This window comes from Mobula hypostoma, chromosome 14 (assembly GCF_963921235.1).
Source record: "Mobula hypostoma chromosome 14, sMobHyp1.1, whole genome shotgun sequence".
In the NCBI taxonomy this organism is placed as follows: domain Eukaryota; kingdom Metazoa; phylum Chordata; class Chondrichthyes; order Myliobatiformes; family Myliobatidae; genus Mobula; species Mobula hypostoma.
The window spans coordinates 78,564,006-78,580,929 of NC_086110.1; the positions used below are offsets into that span (position 1 = coordinate 78,564,006).

General features: G+C 49.4%; 1 protein-coding gene across 1 annotated transcript in view; it reads right to left on the reverse strand.

Moving 5' to 3' along the window:
- LOC134356367 (rhophilin-2-like) overlaps nt 1–16,924 on the reverse strand; it is a 51,208-nt gene that overhangs the window by 12,415 nt on the left and 21,869 nt on the right. The window contains exons 5-8 of the mRNA XM_063067281.1: nt 16,109–16,228; nt 13,260–13,451; nt 12,543–12,619; nt 10,008–10,154 (exon numbers count right to left, since the gene is read on the reverse strand). Of these exons, the coding sequence (XP_062923351.1) occupies nt 10,008–10,154; nt 12,543–12,619; nt 13,260–13,451; nt 16,109–16,228 (536 nt within the window). The remainder of the gene's footprint in view (nt 1–10,007; nt 10,155–12,542; nt 12,620–13,259; nt 13,452–16,108; nt 16,229–16,924) is intronic.

Here is a 16,924-nt window from a genome sequence, read left to right on the forward strand (position 1 = left end):
TTCCCCAGTAGAACAAACCCTGTTCCTCACTCACACACCATCCTTCCCCAGTAGAACAAACCCTGTTCCTCACTCACACACCATCCTTCCCCAGTAGAACAAACCCTGTTCCTCACTCACACACCATCTTCCCCAGTAGAACAAACCCTGTTCCTCACTCACACACCATCCTTCCCCAGTAGAACAAACCCTGTTCCTCACTCACACACCATCCTTCCCCAGTAGAACAAACCCTGTTCCTCACTCACACACCATCCTTCCCCAGTAGAACAAACCCTGTTCCTCACTCACACACCATCCTTCCCCAGTAGAACAAACCCTGTTCCTCACTCACACACCATCCTTCCCCAGTAGAACAAACCCTGTTCCTCACTCACACACCATCCTTCCCCAGTAGAACAAACCCTGTTCCTCACTCACACACCATCCTTCCCCAGTAGAACAAACCCTGTTCCTCACTCACACACCATCCTTCCCCAGTAGAACAAACCCTGTTCCTCACTCACACACCATCCTTCCCCAGTAGAACAAACCCTGTTCCTCACTCACACACCATCCTTCCCCAGTAGAACAAACCCTGTTCCTCACTCACACACCATCCTTCCCCAGTAGAACAAACCCTGTTCCTCACTCACTCACACACCATCCTTCCCCAGTAGAACAAACCCTGTTCCTCACTCACACACCATCCTTCCCCAGTAGAACAAACCCTGTTCCTCACTCACACACCATCCTTCCCCAGTAGAACAAACCCTGTTCCTCACTCACACACCATCCTTCCCCAGTAGAACAAACCCTGTTCCTCACTCACACACCATCCTTCCCCAGTAGAACAAACCCTGTTCCTCACTCACACACCATCCTTCCCCAGTAGAACAAACCCTGTTCCTCACTCACACACCATCCTTCCCCAGTAGAACAAACCCTGTTCCTCACTCACACACCATCCTTCCCCAGTAGAACAAACCCTGTTCCTCACTCACACACCATCCTTCCCCAGTAGAACAAACCCTGTTCCTCACTCACACACCATCCTTCCCCAGTAGAACAAACCCTGTTCCTCACTCACTCACACACCATCCTTCCCCAGTAGAACAAACCCTGTTCCTCACTCACACACCATCCTTCCCCAGTAGAACAAACCCTGTTCCTCACTCACACACCATCCTTCCCCAGTAGAACAAACCCTGTTCCTCACTCACACACCATCCTTCCCCAGTAGAACAAACCCTGTTCCTCACTCACACACCATCCTTCCCCAGTAGAACAAACCCTGTTCCTCACTCACACACCATCCTTCCCCAGTAGAACAAACCCTGTTCCTCACTCACACACCATCCTTCCCCAGTAGAACAAACCCTGTTCCTCACTCACACACCATCCTTCCCCAGTAGAACAAACCCTGTTCCTCACTCACACACCATCCTTCCCCAGTAGAACAAACCCTGTTCCTCACTCACACACCATCCTTCCCCAGTAGAACAAACCCTGTTCCTCACTCACACACCATCCTTCCCCAGTAGAACAAACCCTGTTCCTCACTCACACACCATCCTTCCCCAGTAGAACAAACCCTGTTCCTCACTCACACACCATCCTTCCCCAGTAGAACAAACCCTGTTCCTCACTCACACACCATCCTTCCCCAGTAGAACAAACCCTGTTCCTCACTCACACACCATCCTTCCCCAGTAGAACAAACCCTGTTCCTCACTCACACACCATCCTTCCCCAGTAGAACAAACCCTGTTCCTCACTCACACACCATCCTTCCCCAGTAGAACAAACCCTGTTCCTCACTCACTCACACACCATCCTTCCCCAGTAGAACAAACCCTGTTCCTCACTCACACACCATCCTTCCCCAGTAGAACAAACCCTGTTCCTCACTCACACACCATCCTTCCCCAGTAGAACAAACCCTGTTCCTCACTCACACACCATCCTTCCCCAGTAGAACAAACCCTGTTCCTCACTCACTCACACACCATCCTTCCCCAGTAGAACAAACCCTGTTCCTCACTCACTCACACACCATCCTTCCCCAGTAGAACAAACCCTGTTCCTCACTCACACACCATCCTTCCCCAGTAGAACAAACCCTGTTCCTCACTCACACACCATCCTTCCCCAGTAGAACAAACCCTGTTCCTCACTCACACACCATCCTTCCCCAGTAGAACAAACCCTGTTCCTCACTCACTCACACACCATCCTTCCCCAGTAGAACAAACCCTGTTCCTCACTCACTCACACACCATCCTTCCCCAGTAGAACAAACCCTGTTCCTCACTCACACACCATCCTTCCCCAGTAGAACAAACCCTGTTCCTCACTCACACACCATCCTTCCCCAGTAGAACAAACCCTGTTCCTCACTCACTCACACACCATCCTTCCCCAGTAGAACAAACCCTGTTCCTCACTCACACACCATCCTTCCCCAGTAGAACAAACCCTGTTCCTCACTCACTCACACACCATCCTTCCCCAGTAGAACAAACCCTGTTCCTCCTCACTCACACACCATCCTTCCCCAGTAGAACAAACCCTGTTCCTCACTCACACACCATCCTTCCCCAGTAGAACAAACCCTGTTCCTCACTCACTCACACACCATCCTTCCCCAGTAGAACAAACCCTGTTCCTCACTCACTCACACACCATCCTTCCCCAGTAGAACAAACCCTGTTCCTCACTCACTCACACACCATCCTTCCCCAGTAGAACAAACCCTGTTCCTCACTCACACACCATCCTTCCCCAGTAGAACAAACCCTGTTCCTCACTCACACACCATCCTTCCCCAGTAGAACAAACCCTGTTCCTCACTCACACACCATCCTTCCCCTCACTCACTCACACACCATCCTTCCCCAGTAGAACAAACCCTGTTCCTCACTCACACACCATCCTTCCCCAGTAGAACAAACCCTGTTCCTCACTCACACACCATCCTTCCCCAGTAGAACAAACCCTGTTCCTCACTCACACACCATCCTTCCCCAGTAGAACAAACCCTGTTCCTCACTCACACACCATCCTTCCCCAGTAGAACAAACCCTGTTCCTCACTCACTCACACACCATCCTTCCCCAGTAGAACAAACCCTGTTCCTCACTCACACACCATCCTTCCCCAGTAGAACAAACCCTGTTCCTCACTCACTCACACACCATCCTTCCCCAGTAGAACAAACCCTGTTCCTCACTCACACACCATCCTTCCCCAGTAGAACAAACCCTGTTCCTCACTCACTCACACACCATCCTTCCCCAGTAGAACAAACCCTGTTCCTCACACACACCATCCGTCCCCAGTAGAACAAACCCTGTTCCTCACTCACTCACACACCATCCTTCCCCGGTAGAACAAACCCTGTTCCTCCCTTCACCAGCACACTATCCTTCCCCAGTAGAACCCTGTTCCACACTCACTCACACACCATCCTTCCCCAGTAGAACAAACCCTGTTCCTCACTCACACACCATACTTCCCCAGTAGAACAAACCCTGTTCCTCACTCACTCACACACCATCCTTCCCCAGTAGAACAAACCCTGTTCCTCACTCACACACCATCCTTCCCCAGTAGAACAAACCCTGTTCCTCACTCACTCACACACCATCCTTCCCCAGTAGAACAAACCCTGTTCCTCACTCACACACCATCCTTCCCCAGTAGAACAAACCCTGTTCCTCACTCACTCACACACCATCCTTCCCCAGTAGAACAAACCCTGTTCCTCACTCACACACCATCCTTCCCCAGTAGAACAAACCCTGTTCCTCACTCACTCACACACCATCCTTCCCCAGTAGAACAAACCCTGTTCCTCACTCACACACCATCCTTCCCCAGTAGAACAAACCCTGTTCCTCACTCACTCACACACCATCCTTCCCCAGTAGAACAAACCCTGTTCCTCACTCACACACCATCCTTCCCCAGTAGAACAAACCCTGTTCCTCACTCACACACCATCCTTCCCCAGTAGAACAAACCCTGTTCCTCACTCACACACCATCCTTCCCCAGTAGAACAAACCCTGTTCCTCACTCACTCACACACCATCCTTCCCCAGTAGAACAAACCCTGTTCCTCACTCACACACCATCCTTCCCCAGTAGAACAAACCCTGTTCCTCACTCACTCACACACCATCCTTCCCCAGTAGAACAAACCCTGTTCCTCACTCACACACCATCCTTCCCCAGTAGAACAAACCCTGTTCCTCACTCACACACCATCCTTCCCCAGTAGAACAAACCCTGTTCCTCACTCACTCACCATCCTTCCCCAGTAGAACCCTGTTCCTCACTCACACACCATCCTTCCCCAGTAGAACAAACCCTGTTCCTCACTCACTCACACACCATCCTTCCCCAGTAGAACAAACCCTGTTCCTCACTCACACACCATCCTTCCCCAGTAGAACAAACCCTGTTCCTCACTCACACACCATCCTTCCCCAGTAGAACAAACCCTGTTCCTCACTCACTCACACACCATCCTTCCCCAGTAGAACAAACCCTGTTCCTCACTCACACACCATCCTTCCCCAGTAGAACAAACCCTGTCCTCCTCACTCACACACCATCCTTCCCCAGTAGAACAAACCCTGTTCCTCACTCACACACCATCCTTCCCCAGTAGAACAAACCCTGTTCCTCACTCACTCACACACCATCCTTCCCCAGTAGAACAAACCCTGTTCCTCACTCACACACCATCCTTCCCCAGTAGAACAAACCCTGTCCTCACTCACTCACACACCATCCTTCCCCAGTAGAACAAACCCTGTTCCTCACTCACACACCATCCTTCCCCAGTAGAACAAACCCTGTTCCTCACTCACTCACACACCATCCTTCCCCAGTAGAACAAACCCTGTTCCTCACTCACACACCATCCTTCCCCAGTAGAACAAACCCTGTTCCTCACTCACTCACACACCATCCTTCCCCAGTAGAACAAACCCTGTTCCTCACTCACACACCATCCTTCCCCAGTAGAACAAACCCTGTTCCTCACTCACACACCATCCTTCCCCAGTAGAACAAACCCTGTTCACTCACTCACACACCATCCTTCCCCAGTAGAACAAACCCTGTTCCTCACTCACACACCATCCTTCCCCAGTAGAACAAACCCTGTTCCTCACTCACACACCATCCTTCCCCAGTAGAACAAACCCTGTTCCTCACTCACACACCATCCTTCCCCAGTAGAACAAACCCTGTTCCTCACTCACACACCATCCTTCCCCAGTAGAACAAACCCTGTTCCTCACTCACACACCATCCTTCCCCAGTAGAACAAACCCTGTTCCTCACTCACTCACACACCATCCTTCCCCAGTAGAACAAACCCTGTTCCTCACTCACACACCATCCTTCCCCAGTAGAACAAACCCTGTTCCTCACTCACACACCATCCTTCCCCAGTAGAACAAACCCTGTTCCTCACTCACACACCATCCTTCCCCAGTAGAACAAACCCTGTTCCTCACTCACACACCATCCTTCCCCAGTAGAACAAACCCTGTTCCTCACTCACACACCATCCTTCCCCAGTAGAACAAACCCTGTTCCTCACTCACACACCATCCTTCCCCAGTAGAACAAACCCTGTTCCTCACTCACACACCATCCTTCCCCAGTAGAACAAACCCTGTTCCTCACTCACACACCATCCTTCCCCAGTAGAACAAACCCTGTTCCTCACTCACACACCATCCTTCCCCAGTAGAACAAACCCTGTTCCTCACTCACACACCATCCTTCCCCAGTAGAACAAACCCTGTTCCTCACTCACACACCATCCTTCCCCAGTAGAACAAACCCTGTTCCTCACTCACACACCATCCTTCCCCAGTAGAACAAACCCTGTTCCTCACTCACACACCATCCTTCCCCAGTAGAACAAACCCTGTTCCTCACTCACACACCATCCTTCCCCAGTAGAACAAACCCTGTTCCTCACTCACACACCATCCTTCCCCAGTAGAACAAACCCTGTTCCTCACTCACACACCATCCTTCCCCAGTAGAACAAACCCTGTTCCTCACTCACACACCATCCTTCCCCAGTAGAACAAACCCTGTTCCTCACTCACACACCATCCTTCCCCAGTAGAACAAACCCTGTTTCACTCACTCACACACCATCCTTCCCCAGTAGAACAAACCCTGTTCCTCACTCACACACCATCCTTCCCCAGTAGAACAAACCCTGTTCCTCACTCACACACCATCCTTCCCCAGTAGAACAAACCCTGTTCCTCACTCACACACCATCCTTCCCCAGTAGAACAAACCCTGTTCCTCACTCACACACCATCCTTCCCCAGTAGAACAAACCCTGTTCCTCACTCACACACCATCCTTCCCCAGTAGAACAAACCCTGTTCCTCACTCACACACCATCCTTCCCCAGTAGAACAAACCCTGTTCCTCACTCACACACCATCCTTCCCCAGTAGAACAAACCCTGTTCCTCACTCACACACCATCCTTCCCCAGTAGAACAAACCCTGTTCCTCACTCACACACCATCCTTCCCCAGTAGAACAAACCCTGTTCCTCACTCACACACCATCCTTCCCCAGTAGAACAAACCCTGTTCCTCACTCACTCACACACCATCCTTCCCCAGTAGAACAAACCCTGTTCCTCACTCACACACCATCCTTCCCCAGTAGAACAAACCCTGTTCCTCACTCACACACCATCCTTCCCCAGTAGAACAAACCCTGTTCCTCACTCACAAACCATCCTTCCCCAGTAGAACAAACCCTGTTCCTCACTCACACACCATCCTTCCCCAGTAGAACAAACCCTGTTCCTCACTCACACACCATCCTTCCCCAGTAGAACAAACCCTGTTCCTCACGCACACACCATCCTTCCCCGGTAGAACAAACCCTGTTCCTCACGCACACACCATCCTTCCCCAGTAGAACAAACCCTGTTCCTCACTCACTCACACACCATCCTTCCCCAGTAGAACCCTGTTCCTCACTCACACACCATCCTTCCCCAGTAGAACAAACCCTGTTCCTCACTCACTCACACACCATCCTTCCCCGGTAGAACAAACCCTGTTCCTCACTCACTCACACACCATCCTTCCCCAGTAGAACAAACCCTGTTCCTCACTCACACACCATCCTTCCCCAGTAGAACAAACCCTGTTCCTCACTCACACACCATCCTTCCCCAGTAGAACAAACCCTGTTCCTCACTCACTCACACACCATCCTTCCCCAGTAGAACAAACCCTGTTCCTCACTCACTCACACACCATCCTTCCCCAGTAGAACAAACCCTGTTCCTCACTCACTCACACACCATCCTTCCCCAGTAGAACAAACCCTGTTCCTCACTCACTCACACACCATCCTTCCCCAGTAGAACAAACCCTGTTCCTCACTCACTCACACACCATCCTTCCCCAGTAGAACAAACCCTGTTCCTCACTCACACACCATCCTTCCCCAGTAGAACAAACCCTGTTTCACTCACTCACACACCATCCTTCCCCAGTAGAACAAACCCTGTTCCTCACTCACTCACACACCATCCTTCCCCAGTAGAACAAACCCTGTTCCTCACTCACACACCATCCTTCCCCAGTAGAACAAACCCTGTTCCTCACTCACACACCATCCTTCCCCAGTAGAACAAACCCTGTTCCTCACTCACACACCATCCTTCCCCAGTAGAACAAACCCTGTTCCTCACTCACACACCATCCTTCCCCAGTAGAACAAACCCTGTTCCTCACTCACACACCATCCTTCCCCAGTAGAACAAACCCTGTTCCTCACTCACACACCATCCTTCCCCAGTAGAACAAACCCTGTTCCTCACTCACACACCATCCTTCCCCAGTAGAACAAACCCTGTCCTCCTCACTCACACACCATCCTTCCCCAGTAGAACAAACCCTGTTCCTCACTCACTCACACACCATCCTTCCCCAGTAGAACAAACCCTGTTCCTCACTCACACACCATCCTTCCCCAGTAGAACAAACCCTGTTCCTCACTCACTCACACACCATCCTTCCCCAGTAGAACAAACCCTGTTCCTCACTCACTCACACACCATCCTTCCCCAGTAGAACAAACCCTGTTCCTCACTCACACACCATCCTTCCCCAGTAGAACAAACCCTGTTCCTCACTCACTCACACACCATCCTTCCCCAGTAGAACAAACCCTGTTCCTCACTCACACACCATCCTTCCCCAGTAGAACAAACCCTGTTCCTCACTCACTCACACACCATCCTTCCCCAGTAGAACAAACCCTGTTCCTCACTCACTCACACACCATCCTTCCCCAGTAGAACAAACCCTGTTCCTCACTCACACACCATCCTTCCCCGGTAGAACAAACCCTGTTCCTCACTCACTCACACACCATCCTTCCCCAGTAGAACAAACCCTGTTCCTCACTCACACACCATCCTTCCCCGGTAGAACAAACCCTGTTCCTCACTCACACACCATCCTTCCCCAGTAGAACAAACCCTGTTCCTCACTCACACACCATCCTTCCCCGGTAGAACAAACCCTGTTCCTCACTCACACACACACACAGACACACACACACACACACACACACACACACACACACACACACACACACTCACTCACTCACTCACTCAAAATCTCGCAAAGATTTGTGACTTACAAACCCGGGTCTCCAACCATCAGGTCTGACTTCTGGATTTCCAATCAACCGTCCGGCTTTCATTTTTAGTACTGACCCAGAACTCGCTGATCGCTTGTTTGATTCGAGTTACAGTGTGGAACAGGTGCTGGTGCATGCTCTTTGGCCGAGTGGAGAAGGGGGTTTTTGAGTACATTGGCTGCTTTACTAAGGCAGCGAGAATTTTTGACAGGTATCATGGAGGTGAGACTTGCTCCTGTGACGGAGTGGGAAATGGCCGTAGTGATTTAACTTTTCTGTGTTTCATTAACTATTTAATTTATTGACTGATTCTTCAGGAACAGTTCCTAATTTGGGGTTTCATTCATTCAAAGTTTATTTATTTATGCAGGGATACGGTATGGAACAGGCACTTCCAACCCACTGAGCCGCACCAGCCTGCAACTCACCGATTTGACCTTAACCAAATCACAGGACAATTTACAATGACCCATCAACCTACTAACCGGTATGTCTGCGGACCGTGGGAGGAAACTGGACCACTCGGAGGAAATGGTTAGACACACAAGTACATACGAACTTTCTCACGGAGGATGCAGGAATTGAACTACAAACTCAAATGACTCGACCTCTTATAGCACCTGCACTAACCACTGCACTTACCATGGTGCCCAGTGACGAATGAGGACCATGGATGAAGATCTGAACTCCAGACTCACCAACAGCATGAACCAGTCACTGGACCTCAAACTACAGTCTTGTCCATTTGCATATGCTGCGGGTGGGGGATGTGGGAGCAGTCACTGTCACTCGTGCCTCATGTAAACAGAAAAATCCCCAGCACCCAGTGCCGACTGTTACCCAGTACACAGACAGCTCTCCCTACAGCCTGCCTTAGATTGGAACAACTGGGTTATATCTGCTCACCTCGTGGCCATTTTCTGAATTAGAATTCGGTTTAATATCACTGGCATATGTTGTGAAATTTATTGTTTTGTGGCAGCAGTATATAATAATAAAAATACTATAAATTACAATAAGTATATATAAAAAAATAAGTTAAATAAGCGCAAAAAGAGAGCAAAAGAAGAAGAAAGAAAAAAATCAGTGAGGTCTTGTTCATGGGTTCATTGTCCATTTAGAAATCTGAAGACAGAGGGGAAGAAGCTGTCATGAAATGTTCAGTGTGTGTCTTCAGGCTCCTGTACCTCCCTGATGGTAGCAATGAGAAGAGGGCGTGTCCTGGGTCTGGGTAATGGGGCTCCTAAGTGATGGAGAGTTTCTATACAACTCTGACTGAGTGTTCAGAGAGAGGGAAATTACTCACCGCGACCGCACTATTGGGGTCCATTCCTGTCACGAGCACCCCCGCCTCACCCTGCAGCCTGAATCCCTGTTCCCAATCTCCCGGCTTCAGGTGGATCTTGCGAGGGGCTGTCCACTGCTGCTTGGCTGAGAAGAGAGTTGGTGGGCCCTGCCAGAGAGAATTGCAGACATGGTAACAGAGTATGAGACACGGAACCACTTCAGTTTGAAGTTGTTCACACCAAACATCAGAATGGAGGAGAAATTTACTCAGGAGATGGACAGAGTCTACAGAAGTGAGGCAAGGTGGTGTCAACTTCATGAACCCTCTCCAGATTACAGAGGAGGAGGTTCTTGTTGTCCTGAGGCAAATCAGGGTGGATCACAATCCCCAGAGCCTGACAAGATGTTTACTCGAACTCTGTGGGAGGCAAGTGCAGGAACTGCCAGGGCCCTAGCAGAGATAGTTAAATTGTCCTTAGCGACAGGTGAGGTACCAGAGGATAGCCAATGTTGTCCCACTGTTGAAAAAATAAACCAGAAATTTATAGGCGGGTGAACCTAACATCAGTAGTGGGAAAGTTTATGCAACGCATTCTAAGGGACCGGGTATATAAGTATTTGGACAGACATGGACAGATTCAGGATAGTCAGCATGGCTTTGTGTGTGGTGGGTCACGTCTAACCAATCTTGTAGAGTTTTTCAAGGAAGCTACCAGGAAAATGGATGAAGGCAGTACACGTTGTCTGCATGGACTTTAGTAAGGCATTTGACAAGGTCCCACATGGGAGGCAGGTCAAGAAGGGTCCGTCACTTGGCATTCAAGATGAGGTAGTAAATTGCATTATACTTTGGCTTTGTGGGAGGGTGGTAGTAGATGGTCACCTCTCTGACTGGAAGCCTGTGACCAGTGGTGTGCCACAGGGATCGGTGCTGGGTCCATTGTTTGTCATCTATATCAATGATCTGGATGATAATGTGGTAAATTGGATAGCAAATTTGCAGATGACATCAAGGTTTGGGGTGTAGCGGACAGTGAGGAAGGCTATCATGGCTTGCAAAGGGATCTGGATCAGCTGGAAAAATGGGCTGAAAAATGGCAAACGGAATTTAATGCAGGCAAGTGCGAGGTGTCGCACTTTGAGTAGGACCAACCAGTGTAGGTCTTAACAGTGAATGGTAGGGCACTGAGGAGTGTGGTAGAACAAAGGGATCTGGGAATACAGGTCCATAATTCATTGAAAGTGGCGTCATAGGTAGATAGAGTTATAAAGAAAGCTTTTGGCACATTGGCCTTTGTACGTCAATGTATTGAGTATAGGAGATGGAATGTTATGTTGAAGTTGTATTGGACATTGGTGAGGCCTAATTTGGAGTATTGTGTGTAGTTTTGGTCACCTACCTACAGGAAAGATGTAAATGAGGTTGAAAGAGTTCAGAGAAAATTTACAAGGATGTTGCAGGGTCTGGAGGACCTGAGTTATAAGGAAAGATTGAAAAGGTTAGAACTTTATTCCTTGGAATGTAGAAGATTGAGGGGAGGTATACAAAATTGTGAGGGGTATCGATAGGGTAAATGCAAACAGGCTTTTTCCACTGAGGTTGGGTGGGACTACAACCAGAGGTCATGGGTTAAGGGTGAAGGTGAGAAGTGGAAAGGTGAAGGGGAAACTTCTTCACTCACAGGGTTGTGAGAGTGTGGAATGAGCTGCCTGCGCAAGTGGTGCGTGCGGACTCGATTTCAACATTGAAGCCAAGTTTGGATAGGTACAGGGATGGCAGGGGTATGGAGGGCTATGGTACTGGTGCAGGTCGATGGGAATAGGCAGATTACGTGGTTTCGGTATGGACTAGATGGGCCGAAGGGCATGTTTCTGAGCTGTACTTTTCCATGACTCTAAATGACTTTGACCGTGGAATGATTGCTACGGCCAGGCAGGTTCAAGCTGGGAGGGAGGCAGCAGTAATACAACAGTAGTGTGCAGAAGTTTCTGGAACCTTGCTGTGCTAGTGGGTGAGTGAGGGTGTCCAGCTTGACCCCATCTCTGTCAGTGAAACGAGGTGCTAGTGGAATTGTCACAGGTTTCAAGGCAGGTACGGAAAGGAACAAGTAGGGGTCCTGAATTGGGGTGAAAACTACTAGAGGAACTCAGTATCTGTGGAACAAAAGAATGGTCAACGTGACAACACAGGCACATGACAGGGTGGCCTTCAGAGGTTCCAGCACTGTGTAAGAGGCGTAGATTGACTGAGACTTTTCCCCAGGATGAAAAATGGCTAACACCAGGCAGGCATTAATTTTGGGGAGATTGGAGGAAAGTATGGGGAGACGATAGAGGTAAGATGTTACACAGAAAGTGGTGATAGAGGCAGGTACACTAGGGACATTTAAGAGACTTTTAGACAGACACATGGATAACAGAACAATGGAGGGAAGGGTTAGATTGATCTTAGAGTAAGTTAAAAGGTTAGCAGAACATCTTGGACCAAAGGGCCTGTACTGTTCCATATTGAATATTAAAGATAGGATGTTATGTAACAACACAGTTTACGTACCAGCTTTTGGAAGAAGTCAACCACTTTCACATTGGACAACAGCAGCTTCACCGTCTCAGTCTGCTGCCTGCTTCTGCCTGTAGGGTGTAAACATTGAGACAGGGACTGACAACCAGGCTGGGGTCAGAGTGAGGGAGGGTGGCAGTGACATGGGAACTAGCAGCAAGCCATTCAGCCCTTTGAGATTGCCCCTCTATTCAGGATGATCTGTGCCAGGCCTCGTCTCCTGTGTCCATTCTCTATTGCCTTCAGTTCCTCAACCCTTCAAACTTTTATTTATTTCGGGAGAGAGCACGATAACATCCCACACCACCCAGTTACATCCATGGACCAATTAATCTACCTGTGCATCTTTGGACTGCGGGAGGAAACCCAGGCGGGCACGGGGAGAACGTACAAACTCCTTACAAGCAGTGGCAGGAATGGGATCTACGCCATTGGCACTGTAGTAGCGTTACGCAATCGTGCTGCTCCAACTGATCTAGTCTCTACGATCGAGAACTCCGGCCTCAGCCCTCACCCTCCACCAGAAGTGGTTTGTACACACCTCAGTTTTAACAACCATGTAACCACGTCCGGCTATTCAAGACTGTCCCACTAGTGCAGACTAGTACATCTCCTTCATGTCCCCTCATGACCCGTCCTGCTAAACTCAGATGGCATAACCCGTGGTGACCCTGAGCTTCCAGGAGTTAGCCCAGATACAGAGAGCCGTACCAATTATATTGGGAGCCTCCATCATGTCAAAGTCATCCTCCTGCTCGAGTTCGGCGTACTTGGTGAGAGAACGTTTGTGGGATACTCTGAGAATCTCCTGGATGATGTCCATCTTCCTCAGAGTTTTGCATAGACCCTGAACCCTCAGAGCCTCCTCGTACCCCATGATTGATGACCGCAGATGGGCTTTACCTGTGGACAGATGGAAACATTCAGCCAGGCGGATCAATAAGCACAGTGACGGGGGGTGGTCAGACCGAGGCTTGTGGAAGTTGTGGTAAGGCAAGGATAGATCGCAGACAGCCCAGGCAAGAAAGGTCTTTGAAGAGCAGAGCTTCCCTTTGCACACCAGGGGTCTGGCGAAGAAATAAACGATTCAAAGCACACACACCAATTAAAGGACAATTGCCTTACTAATTTTACCAGAGTTTTATAGAGCTGCATCATAAGAGTCACGATGTAATGATGCAGCTCTATAAAACTCTGGTTAGGCCACACTTGGAGTACTGTGTCCAGTTCTGGTCACCTCACTATAGGAAGGATGTGGAAGCATTGGAAAGGGTACAGAGGAGATTTACCAGGATGCTGCCTGGTTTAGAAAGTATGCATTATGATCAGAGATTAAGGGAGCTAGGGCTTTACTCTTTGGAGAGGAGGAGGATGAGAGGAGACATGATAGAGGTGTACAAGATAATCAGAGGAATAGATAGAGTGGATAGCCAGCGCCTCTTCCCCAGGGCACCACTGCTCAATACAAGAGGACATGGCTTTAAGGCAAGGGGTGGGAAGTTCAAGGGGGATATTAGAGGAAGGTTTTTTACTCAGAGAGTGGTTGGTGCGTGGAATGCACTGCCTGAGTCAGTGGTGGAGGCAGATACACTAGTGAAGTTTAAGAGACTACTAGACAGGTATATGGAGGAATTTAAGGTGGGCGGTTATATGGGAGGCAGGGTCTGAGGGTTGGCACAACATTGTGGGCCGAAGGGCCTGTACTGTGCTGTACTATTCTATATTCTATTATTGGTTGTCAGCTTGTACTTTCTATTGACTCTATAACACCTGTATTGTGAATAGTGATTGATTTTGCAAGTAAGAAATTAAAACGTACACAATTTACCAAATCAACATACACAAAGTCCTAGAGGAACTCAGCAGTTCAGGCTTATCCCTGGAAATGAGTAAACAGTTGATCTTTCGAGCCGAGGCCCTTCTTCGCGGCCAGAAAGGAAGGGGAAAACACCAGAATAAAAAGGGAGGGGAATGAGGCTAGCTAGAAGGTGGTAGGCGAAGCCAGGTGGGTGGGAAAGGTAAAGGGCTGGAGCGGAAGGAATCTGATTGGTGAGGAGAGTGGTGGACCATACCAGGAAGGGAAGTGGGGGTGGGGGCACCAAAGGGGGAGGGGGTGAAGGTGATAGGCAGTCAGGAAGAAGAGGCCAGAGTGGGGAATAGACAAAAGGAGGCAGGGAAGGACTTTTTTTTAAACCAAAAGGTATTGCTTCTCCACCTTGTGCACAAGAGAACATGGATCAACATGTCAGAACTGGAATGGGAACTGGAATTAAAATATTGGGCTACCAGGAAGTTCCACTTCTGACAGATGAAGTGAGGTGCTCGACGAAGCGGTCCCCAAATTTACAACGGGCCTCACTAATGTAGCGAAAGCCACATCAGGAGCATCAGATACAATAGCTGATCGCAGCAGATTCACAGGTGGAGTGCTGCAGGTGAACTCTTCAGGGCCCTGCAGGGAGGTGAGGGAGCAGCTGAATGCGCAGGTGAAGCATGTTGGCCACTTTCAGGGATAAGTGCCGGGATGGAGATCAGTAGGGAGGGATGAATGAACAAAGGAATTGTGAAATTTACCAAATGGTCAATACCTCCAACTGAGAAGCCAATTCTGTATAAAAATAGCAGTTTTTGCTTCAGACTTTAGAACAGTGTGGGTAACAGGGGGCCGTGCTGTTCTCCCAGTGCACATGGAAAATAAAATGTGGTTGAGTGTGTCTGTGGCTGTGCGTCTGTGTCTATGTCTGTGTATCTGTCTCTGTGTCCATGTCTGCATGTGTGTCTGCATTTCCGTGCGTCTCTGTGCATGTTTGTACGTGTGTGTTTGTGTATCTGTCTCTGTGTGTCTGTGTCTGCGTGTGTGTCTGTGTTTCTGTGCGCGTCTGTGTATCTGTCTGTGTGTCCGTGTCTGCATGCGTGTTTGTGTTTCTGTGCATGTGTGTCTGTGTATCCATGTCTGCGTGTCTGTGCGTCTCTGGGTCTGTGCGCATGTGTCTGTGCGTCTCTGGGTTTGTGCGCATGTGTGTGTGTGTCCCGTTATTTTCTTTTATTATTGGTGACGAGAGCAGAGCCTTGGAGAGGATGCAGGAAGACTCCAGTGTGATTTGGACAGGACAAAGTAATGGGCAAATACCTGGCGGTGTAGTGGATGAGTGACAGCCTAACTCTGGTGGCAATAACAGGAAGGCAGCTTCTTATCTGCAAGGTAATTGGAAAATCGGTTCTTATGCACCCACTGAAGGAAAGCATGCTAACGATTAAAAAGGCAATTTGCACATTATTCAAAGCACAAGGATTTGGGCAGAGGAGGAGGAGGGATGTCTTTCTGCAACAGCACAGCCTTGCGGAGCTACACTGTACTGTTTGCAGTTTCTGTCTCCATATCTGAGGAAAGATGTTCTTGCTGTGGAAGGAGTTTAGCACGAGTTCCCCCAATGGGAGAACTGAGAGTTCAGGAATGTCTGAAACCCCACTGCCATCAACTCCTACCCCAGCACGAGATCAAACACGAATCCTGACCAGATGCCTGACATGTTGACACGTGGCCTGGGCACTAGCCTTACCGAGCCGTTGTCGTTGCTCTTTGAACCGGAGGACGGTGAGAGGGGTCAGTCCCTCAGGCATCTGCTGGTAGAGGTCAGTCAGCACCTTCTCCTGCTGGTCAGTGTCATCGCTGGGGCTCACTGCAACAGGGACAGTACACACTGAGTGTCCTGACACACATTCTGGTTCCCCCTCACTCCAGCAAGCAAGCCCACTCTGCAATCACCTGTCCCCATCACCGACACATCCTTCCCCTGCCTTCGTGACTAACCCGTACCTCAGATGTGCTGGCATTGGAAAGGGTCCAGAGGAGGTTCACGTGAATGATTTCGGTGCTGAGAGCATGAATGTATGAGAAGCATTTGATAGCTCTGGGCCTGGACTCACTGGAATTTAGAAGAATGAGGGAGGATCTCAGTGAAACCTATTTAATATTGCAAGGTCTTGATAGAGTGGATAGAGAGGGGATGTTTTCTCAGAATAAAGGGAGGTCCCTTTAGAACAGAGAAGGGGTGGAATTTCTTCAGCCACAGTGTGGTGAATCTGTGGAATTCACTGCCATGAATGGCTGTGGAAGCCAAGACATTGGGTACTGTACACTTAAAGCAGAGATTGACAGGTTCTTGATTAATCAGGGTGTGAAAGGCTACAGAGGGAAGGCGGGAGAATGGAGTTGAGAGGGGTTGGCCAAGCCATGAAGAAATGGCAGAAAAGACGACATCTGAAAGGCCTAATTTTCCTCCGAGGTCTTATTGTCACTACCAAAACATCCCTCAGGTTGAGCAACTGCCCTCAACACTGCAATCACCCCCCACACTACAGTCACTGCTCCCCCC